Source organism: Cygnus olor, chromosome 13 (genome assembly GCF_009769625.2).
Source record: "Cygnus olor isolate bCygOlo1 chromosome 13, bCygOlo1.pri.v2, whole genome shotgun sequence".
Classification (NCBI taxonomy): Eukaryota; Metazoa; Chordata; class Aves; order Anseriformes; family Anatidae; genus Cygnus; species Cygnus olor.
The window spans coordinates 7,874,438-7,890,739 of record NC_049181.1 but is presented as its reverse complement, the minus strand read 5'-3'; the positions used below and the strand labels follow the sequence as shown (position 1 = coordinate 7,890,739).

Here is a 16,302-nt window from a genome sequence, read left to right as displayed (position 1 = left end):
CAGATTCCAGCTTTTCCACGCTGGATGAATTGTTGATCATGCATTGCATTGATAAACTATTACAGTTCTCATGACAAATTTAAATTGCAAATTATTTGGGGCAAGGAAAGTCTTTTTGTTCCAGCACAATAGGATTTTCGTAATCTGCGTTATAAACTACTCCAATACAAATAATAGCCTGGCACTTCTGCCAACTCATTTAATTTTGGGGAAAGTTCACAAGTGGTGGAGACTGCTGCAGAATGCAGGAGATTTGATTAGGTGATGCAAGGGTTAATCCAGTCAACTTCTGAAAAAACAAATGCGTGTCATTGTCTCCGAGATTCATTTGACTCATGTTGTTAAATATGAGTTACTTTTATACAGACTTCTGCATAAACTATAACCAAATGCCTTGCAAAATTAAAACACAATGGATAATTCTTCCAGAAGACACACATTTCATTATCTGAAAAATAATCAAAAATCCCAAACTCTGTTATACCCCAAAATGAGGGACAGACAAGCACCCACAAAGTCCACCAGGAATTTTACCACAGCTATTTGGTAAGAAAGTCAACGTATGGTAATTAACAGCAAATGATAATTGTGTTCGTATAAGAGGTAAAATCTCATGCTCCTCAGAAATAAAATAAGGGAGACTAAGGATGTCGGAATCATTATTATAGCTGAAAATGATGCTTTTTTGGATGGTTCAGACAGGAACGCTAGACAGCCTGGTGTCAGCAACGGGCCTGCTGAATCATAGGGGATTGTTACCACAGTGCTATTCAGAGACCTGAGGCAGGCCATGCCCTCCGTCTGTTGTCGATGAACAAAACTTGTGGTCTTTCAGCACTAAGTTCCTCTTCGCAGGACAGAGAAGCATTTGAGGGTGAAAGCACGCTAGATGTTGTTGCTGTGTTACTAAGGATATGTTCAAAACACTACTTCCTACGTTTAAAGAGAGAGAGAGAGAGAGAGCCTGCTATCAAACCAGCCAAATTAGTTTAACTAAAAATAGGTATTTCTTTGTTCTGTGTTTTCAGCTTTTATTTCTTTTGAAACACCAGTCTTTCATGATCACTAAAGCTAACACGCATTCTTTGTTAATAGCAAGAACCTACCTACCTACTCTGCATTTCCAGACTTGACAATATAAGAAGAACAAACCAAATTGCTCCATGTTTAAAAAGAAAACACTGGTCCTGGCACACTTGTCACAGTCAAGACTCAAAACCAAGGCCCAATAGGCCCCATATCAAAAGGCTTTCAGATCTAAAAGCAAGTAATAAAAAGCAGCTTTAATGCAAAATGGTTTGGACTGAAACAAGAGACTTCCGCTAAGTGCCCAGCACACTAATAAAAGGATAGCCTTGAGGTACACGTACAAGTTAAAAGTGGAAGTTGTGTGCCTTTGTATTTATGGGAATGGTAGTGCCAAGCCAGCAGCCCCGGTCATTATAACCTGCTTACATGAAGACTCTTCATTTGTAGCAGGAAATAAGTACAGGCTATCATGCTTAAACCAGCTCTGCAGCCTATTTACTTCCTCAGAAAACAGGCCTGCCCTAAAATACCCTAAAATAACATCTACTTTTAATTTAACCCTGATGACAAAGGTCTTAGCCATGAATTAGATAACCAGTCCTTAAAGAAGCTTGATCACCAATTCCATGTCCTCTCCAAAGATGGCCATAAAAGTAGGACAAGTGCTAACCGAATTTTGATCGGCAGGCATAGCTTTGTTTTGGGGATGGATTGAACAAAATAGTCCTAGACTTGACAAGGAGTCTTTTCCTCTAAGTTTGAATAGCCTCTACTCTCATAAAAGCCTCAGCTGCTTGAAACACTTGTTTTTTATTTGAAAATTAGTTGGATAAACCAGGTCTATGTTTGGGGCTAAAATCCTAATTTATAGTCAAAGGAGTTAGTACATCCTTCAGCAGCTCACTGGATCATCTGGTACTTTAAATAATCCATTTTACAATAATCACCAGATTTGCTAAGAATTATTTAATAAATCTCAAGACTGAAATATTGAATAGAAGGCAAAGTCCCTTCGCTCTTACTAGGGACTGTTGCCATTTATATCATAACCTTGGAATACAAGAGGCAGTCTGTATAGCTCCAAAAATATTTCTTGGCCTTTAGTCCAAAAAAGCAAATGAAACTGTCCAATGACTTCATGAAATATTTGAACAAATATTAACACAAAGCTTTTTTGTTGTTGTTGTTATGAAATTACCAGGAATATTTTATGCAGATGAAATTCCTCCATGAAAAACAAGTTTTCATCTTTGTTGTCACACGGTATATTACTCAGATCTACAGATAAGAATGCGAACATTTGCAAAAAATAATTTCCCAAGGGTTGTCTACTCCAGTACACACAGTCAGAGTCCTCAATCTGCCTAAGCCTGTTCAAGTTAACCTCTGCGTACAGTCCCCAACACGGTTCTGCCTAGAGAAATCTCCCAAGCTGTAGTCTTACATTTAAAATGCCTTCAGCATTTCGTGTCATTAAAATGAGTATTTCTATGAAATTTTAAAAAATCCCACTTTACCAATTTTATGTAGTATAGCTTTCCTTGTGCATTTCAAGAATGAGTTTTCCAATAAAGTCTGCAGGACTCAGATTTACATCCTCACCCACTGACAGTTTAATTAATTTAATTGTAGGAGAAAGTATTTAATCACATACAGTCAGAAAAACAGCCCCTTAAATACAGGCTTTTGGGCCCAATCTGAAATTCAATGAATTAGAATGAAACATGCATACTGCAATCCATTTCCTGATTCAGAACACTTGATATTATCAAAACAGAGTTCCAGAGCTGACATATTTTTTTTTAACCTCTCTAAACAACTTGTAAAATCCTTCCAGCATTTTTTAAACCTGCTAAGAAAGGAGTCAGTATACTTCAGGTATAAAGGCAGTGCTAGTCTAGTTGTAATGAACTGTACAAACATCAACATCATAATGCTGTGCTAGTTAACATATTAAAAATATGCCACCTAAAATGCTGCTTGAATGACACAGATATCTGCTAGTATCTTAACTTTCTGTTCAATAGTTACAACATAAGAAGGAATCATCACTGGTGATTCTCTGCAGTACATGTGCATTAATGATTTATTTCAAAAAAGAAAAAAAAGGTGAGGAAAGACAGGAATTCTCATATTCCTGTTTAACTCATTATGGCAATTTAGCACAAGTAAGTCTGATGAAGTCAAAAAACCACAAAAAACAGTGCTGTGTCAGTGGTTATCTGTTAAAGCTGACTACCAGCACCAGCTGGTGTTCTTCCCCAAAGTGATATCTAGTTACAGACAAGACAGTTAATAAATCCAGAAATGCAACTTTTCAGTTTTAGTCAGATTGTGCTGTACTAGCCTTTACACTGCAATAAAGATCAATTCCGTAAGCAGCAGAAACTCACATGCATTTAGGTGCAAATATCAACTATTAGAGTATTAGAAGACTTCATCTGTTTAGTTTTAAAATGAGCGAGTGGTATTACAGTTGTGAGTGTTAAATACGGTCCTAGATGGGACCTATTACAATTACAAAAAAGACATTTCATCCTGAAACAACAGACAAAGCATGTGTGTATTATATATATATACATATATTTTATAAAAGAGCAATGCTTTCTGAAGAGTGGAGAATAGCCAGAACACTAAAAAAATGCTTTAACAAGAGCCATTATTTGTGCGTTTGCTTTATGAAGCTTACATTCTAATGTTTACAAAGGGCAGCACTTATATAAGACTCTCCACTAACAAACAAATCTGGAATACATCAATTGTACAGGTAAGCCAGCCAAAAATAAGCGATAGCTATGCTCTTCTCAGTTTTAAGAAAGCATGCAATGGGTTTGCCCCTTCTGCCACCCCTTGTTCAGATTTGTAGATCACAGAACCAATAAAAGCACAGTATAATGAAACCGGGGCACAGGTAACAGGTTGAATTTTATCACAGACTGTTTATCAATATTTTTGCAAATGTAATAGCAGCCTTCTTTCAGCATCAAAAAGGCAGAGAAGATACAAGCATGAATAAAAAAATAATTAAGCGATTTAAGACATCAAAAATTCAAGAAATAGCACTGTGCATATACAAATAAAATTAACATTCAATACTGTAGAGCTCATTTAAAAATGGCACCAATGGACAATATTTTACAATATGCACATTTATTTCAGGTGGGGAACTAATGCTCCACAGGTGAAGGTGATAATACAAATGATAGTGCCACTGTTGGCCCATTATGGTACTTCTTACAATTTAATGAAAACACTTTAAAAAATAATCTGGTATGTACATGTCTTCTGGAAACTCAACGGCTTCTTCAGAACAGAAAAAACTATGGTTCTCCCCCTCCCCTTTTTAGCCAGACAATATTGCCAGAGATTGTGCTCACTTTTAAAGCACATAATCTTACTTTAAATTCAGTGCTATTTTCTTTCAAAAAGATCAGTTGTACTTTCAGATAACAAAAGCAATTATGTTACAAACATTCAAAAATGGAAGCTTATGATTCTGGCAGACAATGTTGCGTATTAAATACAAACCAGCCAGCAATTACCGAACATAAAAAACTTATTCAATCATAAAAAAATACTATAATTCATCACCACAGACTTTTTACATAGTTATAAATAATAAATAGCATAACACAGTAGATTACAAACGGATTTATTTTGCCCCGTTAAAGTCTTTAAAAAGTAAAATCTCTATTGTCTTTCCTCAGACTGACCAAAGTACTGTATCAAGACTAGTCATAGTCCAAATGTAACTCCTTAGCCAGACAAATTTGCAGAGCTTGTATTCAATCTAAATTTTAAGGTCTCTCCTTACAAATCGAACGTTCACTTTGCCATTCGCCCTGCTCATTACGAAGGCATAAACGCTGTATATAGCAGCTTCAAAAGTCACTGCGTAGGCTGCCATCTCACAGCGTGGTTCGGACTGCCCACAGCACCTTGCAACGGAGCACACACCTTGGAAAGGAACGCTAAGGAAAGCAGCACTGACGACAGAATCTGGTAAGCACTCTATAAACAAGCTGTACACAAAGGACTTCCCTCCCCCCCCCCCCCTCTGGTTTACATTCCGTAATTCTGTAACAATGTCCCCTAAGGCACAAAAATACCTGTGACCTCAATGCCACAGGAGACATTGATGGTGCCGTACATGTTCTCCTACACAGTAGTTTAAATAACTTAGTTATCTGCACTGTATGTCTTAGATCGAGGCATGGATTAATTTTCCTTGGCCAAACGTTGTTGATTATTGACCGTATTTTCATATAGTCCATAGGACGAAGGATCTGGGGAGAAAACTACGCAGCTATTTCGATCACGTTCATTCGCAGAATATTGTTATTTCTTCACTGACGGCAAAAGTGGCAGTCGTTAGGTTTTTTTTTTTTTTTTAAATGTAATAGAGTGAGATTTCCAGACCCATTGTGGTCTCCTGTAACAAAAGTGACTAGCAGCACTAAGAAAAATTTGTTTTCTCCCTTCTGCAAAAAGAATTTGAGGCTAGTGACTAAAAAAAAAAAAAAAAAGAATAGTTTTACTTAATGGTTGAAGTGCCAAACAATAAATTAGTATTTTCAAATCCTTTCGAACCAAATTATTTCCCTAGACATAGTGACCACGATAATGATAGAAGTATTTTCCTAAAAATTGCAACACTAATAGGTAGATACCTATCTCGGAATCAAAAAGTGTATGCAAGTTCTTGAAAGCAAGAAGTTAGTATAATCTGAGCAGACATCTTGTTTAAAAAATAAATCCGCAAAACCAGACATTAATATGGCCTACAATGTCCATTAAATGGATAAATCAAAATCACTGGAAAGTTGCCAAGGATTACAGTTACACTAATTTTCCATGTAATAATCCTCATGTTAACGGTTCAAGGATCAGAGTTCGTTTCTCTGTACAAGTGTACAGTAAGGGAACAGCACAGCCAAACACTGACTCAGAACTGATTAAGTCACTTAGGTGAGAGATCATCCATCAAAATGAATGAAGAGCATGAATTTGAACACGTTACTGGAGACTCTGTGGTTATGCTGCCTTTAGTCAGCGAATCAGAGGAAGAGCCAACACTGCTGCTACTCCCATCAAGTATGTCTGAAGACAGGCTGAGGAAAAAGAAAATGGTTATTTAGTAACACAGGCACCATGAATTTGTCTACAAAGCTAATGTTCTTTTTCTCCTTTGTAGGAAAGATGTAGGAGACATATACTACCACTCAGTCTTTACTCCAAGACTGGCAGCCCTGAAGACTCCTTGTTTTCTGTAGCATGTTATATGTATATTCATGCTCCTTAAGGGAATGAGGAGCAGAATTTTTTTTTTTTTTTTTTAACATGCAGAATAAATTACTGCTCTAATTTTAATCGGTTATAGAAAGGAGATGACAACTAACAAGCAAAATCTTAAAAGGTTACAGGAAAGAAATAATAAGAATCTAATCACCAACGCAGCATAGAAGTCATTAATTAGCTATTATGTTTTTAAATGTTACACTACTCAAAGCAAGATTTTGAAATGCATTTTTCCTTTTTAAGTAAGGAATTACTCTGTTTGGATTCTGAAGTCTTGATACACGATTCCAGACAGCTTGTAAAAAAGATGCTTTTGTAATTTAGCTGGAAGTAAAATGAACAAAATATTTCTAGGTCCCAATTCCATAGGTATATTGAAATTATAGTAATGCAGAGCTGATATTTTAGAATACTTAGTATCTGACTTCCGACAAAATATTCAGGTTTTTATGATCATAATACAGAAAGGAGACAGACTTAACACTAAAAATCTTGAACTTGTCAATATGAACTATGTGACTGCAGCAACTATTCACACACGTCTAGGCATTCAGGTAAGTGCCACAGATACTATACAATCACTGCCTACAAAATACTGAAATGATGAAGCATCTTCAGATGAAGTAACTTCGCTAATGAACTAATCGGGATTTATAACGACTATATTCAGAACGACAGTTTTGATACACAAAGTCCAGGCTAGTGTCTGCTCAGGAAGAATTGATCAAGTGGACAGGAACATTATCACACTACACCATCACAGAATTCCCAGTAATACGTATATGCAAGCTATATGCAAAATACTTTTTTCTGAAGAACAGAAGGATTGGTATAGATGCACATTCCCTGGTTTGGCAGTTTAGGGCACGCAATATTTTACCATGAACTGAGATCTGTCAGATGTGTAACATCTGGAGAAAGCATGTTGGTTGTTCCTTGAAAAAGTCTCTTTGGCTGACTTTCAGTTTCCATTTCACCTAAAGAAAATAGCGCAAATAATCAAACTCACTTGAGTCTCTGGAATGTCCATTTAATATTTTTCTATTGTAAGAGAGAAGTTTGTCCCATAATAGAGCAAGCTTGCATTTATGACATGGTAAGTCCTCTAGTTCAGTCAATCAAGCACTCAGATAAGACATGAATTTTATGCTAGCTGTTGTTTAATCATCTAGTCCATTCTTTAACTAATGCTTCGGCAGTATCTGACAGGCTACAGTGAAAGATCTCAAAGACACAAGAACAGGCACTTGCTAAGTTCAGACTACAATCAAACAAAATAATCTAAAGCAAACTAATTACTGTGGCATAATTTTAAGCAAGCAGTTGAGATAAGGCAACTGACATATCCGAAAATCTGGAGATTAAAATTCTTAGTGGTTACGGAAATAGAAAGGCCAGCTTGGTACACAGTTTCGCCCTCCCGAGTACAACAAATACTTAAACGTATGTACACTTTTACATAAAAGCTGAATAGAAAAAAATGAGCATGTGTATGCATTTCCAATTACTCATCATGGATCAGACTTTGTACCTGTAATCATCTACTGACATTAAAAGATTAAACATGATGGGGAGAATTCATAAGGTCTGTTTAGTATAATCCGCCCTGAGAATGAGCTAGCTCATTAATAGCTTCTGTATAATAGACATTTTGAAATACCAAGAACTTGCAGATAACAAGCTTAAAAGAAAACCCTCTCAGCTACAATATACTTTAATTTTCAGCTTGGCAGCAAAAACACAGGAAACGGAAATAACTTTGTCTTTTTACCTACCAGCAGCTGCAGTGTCAGTTTGAAAATCTGACAGTTTGACAAGTTTGAAGTTTGAAAAACTTCACAAAGACAAAGCTGCACTGCACAGCACAATTAGTATTAATTCCCTATTGCAGTGAAATGTTCTCAAACGCTTGATGCACTTAGGAAAATAAATTAGGTTCATTTATATGGATTAGATATTTTAAAATTAGGTAACGTTTGGAACTATTCCTTGATATTTCCAGTAAAAACCCTGTATCTCCACCTTGTAGAAGATGCTCCACCACAGCACACAGGGTGAGGAAAGCCTGCCCTTTACCTGTTCTGTTTTTAATACCCTTTACAATTGTACACAAGCTATTTGAAGTAAAACATCACAGCATGAATATCTACTCCCTGTTTATCACTGAGCTTCATACACTTTTGTTCATTTTTTAATGATTCTAAAATTCACAGAAATTAATAGCCAAGACGGAATTGACATCTATGAGAAAATATTTCCTTCTCCCTTGTCAATCCAATTAGGCTACACTCTTTATCTGACAGGACAAGCAGTCAGTCCTAAAAAAAAAAATACAACTTTTCCTGAAGGCTAAATCATATATCTAAGTCTTGTAAAATAAAACAACATGCTTTTGGTGCATTTAAGAACGCTTAAGTAAAAAAACCAGATATCCAGAAAGGCTAAACATAGCTAGAGGCACACTTGTACATGTTAATCTTACAATTCCACTACAGCCAGTACAGATAATGTTTCTAGGATGTAGTTTGAATATCCTTAACACAGACTACTGTCAAGAAAGAATGCAGTTTTCCTCATTCAGGAGGAAACCTCTTGCAATTCAACAAAGGCAAATAAATGCAGCACCCTGCACGTGGGGAAGAATACTCCCTCCCCCCTCAAAAAAAACACCAGTGCAAGCTGGGGGCTGACCTGCTGGAAAGCAGCTCTGCAGAGAGGGACCCGGGAGTCCTGGTAGACAGCAGGCTGACCACGAGGCAGCAATGGGCCCTTGTGGCCAAGAGTATCCGGAGGTGCATTGGGAAGAGCACTGCCAGCAGGTCGAGAGAGGTGGTTCTCCCCCTCTGCTCAGCACTGGTGAGGCCTCAGCTGGAGTACTCTGTCCAGTTCTGGGCTCCCCAGTACAAGAGGGATGTGGAGCTCCTGAAGCCAGTCCAGCTAAGGGCTACTAAAATTATAAGGAACTGAAGCATCTCTTATATAAGGAAAGAGTGAGGGAGCCAGGTCTGTTCAGCCTGGAGAAGAGAAGGCTTCACATCTTTACTCTGAGGGTGACTGAGCACTGGAACAGGATGTCCAGGGAAGGTGTGGGGTCTCCTTCCCTGGCGATCATTCAAAAGCCATCTGGACACAACCCTGGGTAATGTGCTCTAGGGGATCCTGCTTCAGCAGGGGTGGGGTTGGACTATGCCATCTCCAGCGGTCCCTTCCAACCTCAACCATTCTCTGATTCTGTAAAAGAACAACGATCTGCCCTGCTCTCGTCTCTCTCTCTCACCTTCTCAACTTTCATAGTAAAAACAAACATTCAGTAAGTACTAAGTTTAGAAGATACTGCATGATAAGCAACATTCCTTGGATGATCTGAAGGGTGTGCACCGCACAGTGGTTACTCTTAGGAATGCCAGGGCTCACAAATATTCACAAACATTTAATGTGATGTGGAATAAAGTTTGCCTCTTTCAAGCAGTAGCTGTTTTAATGTTTTTCGTTCTTGCATTTTAGACTAGCTACTTTATTATGTTTGTAGATTACAATTGGTAAATTCCAGTTCACCATGGATACAAGCACATTTTATTTACAGGAAAACAACAAAGAAAAGTGTATCTTTCTGCTACAACCCTACATCCATACTAAAGCATCTGACAACGTAAATACACATACCTTTTCTTTTAATAGGGCCAAGAACACTAGGCCTGATACAGTTGATTGGACTTTGACTCCTCCTGCTAGAGGAAACATTGATAGTAAAGGTTCCAAGTTTGAACACCACCATACCTAGCACCAAATCAACACAACCATATATCGAATGTTTGTTAAAGCTATTCTTGTATAACTGGAATGCTTAGGGAATCTGAATACACAAAGAAATGCTGCCTATTAGAGCAAATTATCTGCCATAGAAAATTTGTTGAAGTTTTCTCTGGTCTTCTCCTTCTCTTAGTACATGCTCACTTCAAGCCGTTTCTATCTTCAGTATAATATTTACGTAAAATTGATATAGTGACAAATTAATGAAGCTCACTTGAAGGACCAAGGAATTTCCCCACAAGATACAAAGTCTAGTTTAAAGTTGACTCAGATTCTTGTAAGAACACTCATGTAAAGCTACTGTTGGTAAAGAATGAACTTGCAGAGCATTTTTCCATGGCAATGCGTCAGCTATTCTAAAAATGAAGCCTCTTTTAATGCTTTGGCATCAGCATTAACTATCTTTATGCTAGCCTTGGAATTTAAGCCAATGTATACCTGTTGCTTTCAGAAGTTACTTACTTGGAGAATCGCCTTGTTGGACTGGGAATAGGACTTGGAGGTAATCCATTACTGCTCACAAACATTTGCAATGACGGTGAAAAACATTGCTGCAGAATAAATTACATAAAGATGATTCAGAATTCCCCTTTAAATACTTAAGTGTCACTCCCCCAATCAAAATACCCTCAATTAAAGAAAACCTAGTAACAGAATAAGGCAGAAACGATTAAACACAATCTTAGAGGAATTAAAACTTAACTTGCAGAAATACACTGGCTAATGCAATACTGCTCAGATTAATCTGAAATTCAAAACCATATGAAATCCAAAATTTAAATAGACTGTTTTCTAAATAAAACTGTTGCTTCTGTTCTTCCCTTTACAGTTAGAAATAGCAGTACAGTACTCAGGACTTACTTTTTTCCAAGACATTTGTTATGCAAACCAGCTGAGTTTACTCAAAATATTTGAAAATACCTGAAAATTTAACACAATCTGCCAGAGCAGAACAGACTATTTAGCTCTGTGATCCTGTAGCTTATTTGATCTTAGCCCGTGAATACCCAAAGCTAAGCACACAAATATTTCTGTCAAGTTCACTACTACTATACAGTTCCTATTCCAAAGGTACAGGATGAGCTTCCAGCACTAGCGTTGTACTACTAGGAGCAGGACTGCAATAAAACAATAGCAGTACAAAAGCAGAACCACAAAAAAAAAGGCTGAGAACAAGGTCAGGCAGCCCACCTTTAAACACAGTTACCATTTTTTCTGCGCTAACATTTCAGTTTTCCCATCCTTACTGAAAAAAGCAGTTTATCCAAGATTCACCTTTTTCCTTTTCCAGCATTTGCTATCAGTCTTCAGTGCAAATTAAGCCTGCCCAAATTCGAGCTGAGTCCTTCAGTGAGTTTATGCCTTCCTTTCCATAACCAATATATTACTCCTCCTCACCACACAGATTTGCAGCTTCTGATATTTGCCTACTCTCTTCCTCTCCACATACAATACGTTCAGATTTTGGTGCTTCTTCCCCAGCATGCACAATTATGCAGTTGAAGATCATGTCCGTATATGATTACTACAATGACCTCTTCTAGCTTCCCTGGAACCAGAATCCTAACCACCCAAACATTACACAGACAGAAGCAAGTGAAAACATGCAGTGTGAAAGAAACAGCACACTGCTTAAACTCTGCAGGCTCTGAGATAGGCATCTGATTCTTAGAAAACAGTAATATGTGGATTTGGGTTGGGTTTTGTCATTGCTGGTTTTTAAACTGTCAGTCTGTGAAGTTTCACATCTTCACAGTTCACCTTCACTGAAAATTCTAAAATGTGTTTGGTGTTTCACTCATCCTACCTTTCCTATTCCTCTTGTAGGTGAAGGTGCCGGCGAAACTGGAATGAAGTCTATTCTCTTTGGGGAGGAAGATTTCTCAGACTTGTCCAAGTCATTGTCACTCTGTAAATATAAAAGTTTCAAACTTCACAGTTGCACAAGACATTACCTTAGAATCCAAGCTACAACCTTCCATGGAAAGTTGTTAGGCCAACTATGCAAAAGAGCTAAAACAGATGAACTTCAGTTTATCTTAGATTATTTCCACAGTTACTCCTCTCTTTCCCTTAAATTCATCAGTTGAGCGTAGAAGTGGAATTAAATATGAAACATCTATAAAGAGATTACCAGGCTCAAGCTTTCCTCCCATGATTGGCTTATCTGCATTGCTGTTTGCACTTCCCTAGAATACAAAAAATCCCATCAGTAGCTACAAAGAGGATAACTGACTGTTTTATCATCTTGTTTCAATAACACTCACCTTTCGTGTGCTGTTTCTCTGTTCATTAAATCCACTCCTTCTTCCTGCAGGAGATAAACATTCTAAGTTTTTCTATAACATCTGTTCATCACAGGTACTTAGAATAATACTCATGATTCAGTAATTTGCTTTTAGAATTGAAATATGGACAGTAGGAGCTCTCCAGAAAGAAAAACTGCTACAAACCTACCTCAGCATTCCTCTTAAGGAAACAGCACTCCAAAAATGCAAGGTAGTTGAAACATGACAACGATAAGCCTTGCAATGACACTTCCATGTTGAAATTAAATCTTTTTTAGCTGTTTCCTCTAATACTTGAAAAACTCAATAGGAAAGAAACTCGCATTATATAAGTATTTCAGTATTATCTAAATGCTTTTCATTCTGTTACTAAATATATAGTTAAAAACCTCACTTACCCTTCTGATCTGATGAAGTCGACTACTAGGAATACGAATGGGAGATGATGACAGCAACTGAAAAAAAGTGACAGCCACCATGATTAAATCGCAAACCAACAGCTTGCATCCACCCTTACACCTACATTTTTGTTGAATTAAAAATGAGCTGTACGACTACATGTGGATGACTCAAATAATGTTGCAAAATGAAAACACTGACCTTCAAAAGAAAAGACTAGTTTTACTACTTACAAATTCATTCTGTCACTCTGCAAGCGGTGCTGATCTCAGAGTTGCATGCTCTTAGTATCTCAAGTGCACAAACAGCTCTATGTGCCGTTTAGGCAAGAGAGGGATTATTAATGAAACTGAGAATATTATTTAATTCCCTATTGTCTAGAATAAGATGACAGACCCCTGTACTAACTTACTCAACCAGCTCCCTTTTATAGAGCGTTTCAGCTCCGTCTTCAACAGCATTCTGTAAACCTTTACTTTTGCAATTGCAAAGTATCTTATGCATCTAATCCCTCTGAACCTTTGGCCAGTGCCACATACAAACAGCCAACAGTTGTCACTCAGGATGCCCATGCGTCTGTCTACCTGACACCTACTAGTTGAGTTCCAAAGTTTCGGAGTCTGCTTTTAAACATACCTCATAACAAAAGACTTTGAACTAAAACTCCATCTCATTTTTTCTGAACAAGATAAAAAACACAGAAGTAACGCATATTTTAGGACTTCACATTCCACAGGTTTTGAGAAAAACAGGATTTAATTTTCACTACCCTTGGGTGAGAGAGGAAAAAAAATAGCAGGGAAGAGCACATAGCTGAGCACAAGCTGACAATAAAGAAAGGGAGAAAAGTGAAATGTAACATCTTTGAAAAATCAAGTAACTGCACTACTGTACCCTAACAGATTTATAACAGGGGGCAGAATATCACCCAGGATATAAGACTCTTCTTCATGTGATTCTCTGATGTCTAGCGTCCAGCCTTTGCAAAAAAAAAAAAAGTGGCCTCATGAAAAAAACGGGTCAATGGAGTACTGCAAATCCCTCTCTTCCGTTTTTACAACAAATTAAAAGAACCATTCAAGACTTTCAATTGTGATAGCAGTTTTCTCTTCCTATCCATGTTCGGGTCCAAATTAACATTAAGATGGTACTTAATACCAGAAATCACTCATGGCTCCAGATATTGTTCCGTTCTTGGGTATACACAGTTAACGCACAAGCATTATTTTATTGTAGGCAGCAGCTGCAGGTGAAAAATGCATATTCTGCAGTCTGGAATCTTGCTCTGACGCTTAGCACAAACACAAATCAAGTTTAACTTCATTTCTCCAGCCCAATTACTTCTTGTTAGGTGTAAACAAAACATGCTTAAGATTCCTTACCATACTGTGACGGCTCATAACTGTTGTACTGTTCCTGCGAGTTCGCAACACGTAAGGCTGAAAAACCTGCGAGTTGTCACTGCAGGAAGAAAAAAAAAAAAAGAGGCTTTGTGAGCAGCCTTCTAAAGTGTGCTTTCCTTAAAACTACGCAGTGCTACGGTACGTACTCCCATCTCCAGCGCACGGAAAACATCCATTTTACTTCTAGAGCTACACCGCTGTACCGAAGGCGGCTGGCTAGCACTTCTCCTTGCCGGCCCCCGGAGCTGTGCCGGGCACGGCTCTGCAGCTACCAGAGCAGACGTGCCCCTCGCACTGCCAGGGCCGAGCGAGGCATCTCGGAGGCCTCCGGCGCGCCCCAGCCACCACGCAGGGCGCAGGACGGGCTGGGGCCGGCACCGCCCGGCCGGCACCGGGACCCCGCGGGCCCCGGGGCGCTCCGGGGGCGGCCGAGGGCTCCGGGCCCGGGCCCTGCCGAGCGGAGCGGAGCCGTGCGGGCCGGGCCGCGCTCACCTGAGCCCGTGGATGAGGGGGGCGCTGTTGGATCTCCTCAGGCCGCCCCCGTCGCTCGGGGCCGCGGCGCTCCCCGGCGGCAGCTCCAGGTCCAGCTCCATTTTCTCCTGAGCCATCGCGGCTCCGGCCCCGGCCCCGGCTGCGCCTGCGGCTCGTCCCGCTCCGCCGCGACGCCCATTCACTGCCGGCGGCCGCCGCCGCTCCTCATCTCGCGCAGCCGCCGCCGCTCCCCACGGCGCGGTGCGGCCGCCCCTACAGGCCCCGCGGGCGGCGCCGCGGGCAGGGGCCGGGGGCGCGCCGGGCCCGCCGAGGGGGGCGGCCCCAGCAGCGCCCCATGCCGGGGGCAGCCCCTACAGGCCCCTACAGGCCCCTTCCCGGCCCCGCGGCTCCCGGGGCCGCCGCCGCCTGCGGACGGGACGGGACGGGACGGGCGCGGAGGGCAGGGCACGGGAGGGGAGCGGAGCGGAGCGAGCGCCTCGGGCCCGACGCCCCCCGCAGCCCCGGCGCCGCCGCCCAGCGCGCATGCGCGGGAGGCAGGGCGGGGGCACAGCTCCCAGCTAACCGCCCGCCGCGGCGCACGCGTCCCGCCGCCGCCCGCCGCTACCGCGCATGCCCACGGGAGCCGAGTCGGGCCCGAGCCCCGGCTTCGGCTCCTCTCGGGCTCCCGAGAGCCTCCGGAGCGGGAGCGCGCGCCGATTGGCCGTCGGGGCGGGGCGTGTGTTTGAAATGGGCCAATGGGCGGCGGGGCGGCGGCCGCGGCACGCGGGAACGCGGTGTGTGGGGCCGCGGGTTCGAGTCCGGCGGTGGCCGGGCCAGGAGGGGGAGGCAGCAGGGGGAGGGCCCCGCAGCCCTGCCCGGCTTTGGGTCCTCTCTGTCCGCAGCTCGAATCGCGCTGCCTTTTCTGGTCGCTCCTAAATTTTGTGTTGCTGCGAAAGAATGTGATGTTTTTGATGAGTAATGAGAATGTGGACGTCTGCGCTGCCTCCGGAGACGTAGCACAAAGGTCACTAGGAGACAAGCAATTCCCATTCTTGGCTGTGTTTAAGCTTGGGACTGACCTTTCTCACTCAATTCCAAGCGCTTAAAATATTTCAGTTTGTGTTTTCTGATTGCTTTTTATTTTTTAAATATCTGTCTATAATAACAGCTGCAATATACATGTTTGTCTCTTCAGGGTCCTTAACAGCATCGCATTTCAAAAAGTTTTTATTTCTTCCGGGAAATAGCTATTGTTTTTTTTTCGAGAGTGTTAAGCACAGAAAAAGTTGGCGTGGAAAACTTTAAGTTCTTGCTATTTCAACTTTCTTAACTGGAAATATGGCTGCATAAATTATTCTGCTACTTGAAAAGGACTGAATGTAGATGACCTTAAGTAACTGAGTAGAACTGTCCATACAGTGTGCTATTTATTATGTACCTGCTTGCATTTTTTGTCAATCAAGACTGAATCAAATGCTTTCCATTGTTCTGCACTCAATGCAGGACTCTAATCAACTGTTTTTGTTGAAGTTTAGTATTTCTTGTGTTATACTGATGCTATTGAAGAACTTTGTGCCTACTGTGTATCTGAGGTGACTTAACAG

The 16,302-nt window shown here is 40.6% G+C and overlaps 1 protein-coding gene and 1 non-coding gene across 4 annotated transcripts; both read right to left on the bottom strand.

Moving 5' to 3' along the window:
• Positions 1 to 5,422: 5,422 nt before the first annotated feature.
• PABIR2 (PABIR family member 2) lies at positions 5,423 to 14,954 on the bottom strand. 3 transcript variants are annotated; one of them, XM_040572731.1, is made up of 10 exons: positions 14,720 to 14,954; positions 14,207 to 14,285; positions 12,824 to 12,880; positions 12,405 to 12,448; positions 12,272 to 12,326; positions 11,945 to 12,046; positions 10,600 to 10,688; positions 9,991 to 10,055; positions 7,208 to 7,304; positions 5,423 to 6,140 (listed from the first exon to the last, which is right to left on the bottom strand). In XM_040572731.1, exons 1-10 carry the CDS (start codon positions 14,833 to 14,835, stop codon positions 5,990 to 5,992), a joined length of 855 nt encoding a protein of 284 aa, XP_040428665.1. In that variant the 5' UTR covers positions 14,836 to 14,954; the 3' UTR covers positions 5,423 to 5,989. The 3 variants fall into 3 exon arrangements, with proteins under 3 accessions (XP_040428665.1, XP_040428666.1, XP_040428667.1); XM_040572732.1 differs by having other exon boundaries at positions 9,991 to 10,052; XM_040572733.1 differs by lacking the exon at positions 14,720 to 14,954 and adding an exon at positions 14,374 to 14,483.
• Positions 6,227 to 6,375, bottom strand: LOC121077605. Its single transcript, XR_005824198.1, has one exon. It is a non-coding gene; the product is annotated as a small nucleolar RNA U109 (small nucleolar RNA).
• Positions 14,955 to 16,302: the final 1,348 nt, after the last annotated feature.

Bases quoted from the DNA above. Each gene is read 5' to 3' on its own strand.
- PABIR2 (XM_040572731.1), bottom strand. From the start codon at position 14,835: ATGGCTCAGGAGAAAATGGAGCTGGACCTGGAGCTGCCGCCGGGGAGC. The intron at 12,327-12,404 runs GTGAGTGTTATT...TTTGTATTCTAG, and splicing joins AGAGAAACAGCACACGAAAG to GGAAGTGCAAACAGCAATGC. The intron at 10,689-11,944 runs GTAGGATGAGTG...TTTATTCTGCAG, and splicing joins CTACAAGAGGAATAGGAAAG to CAATGTTTTTCACCGTCATT.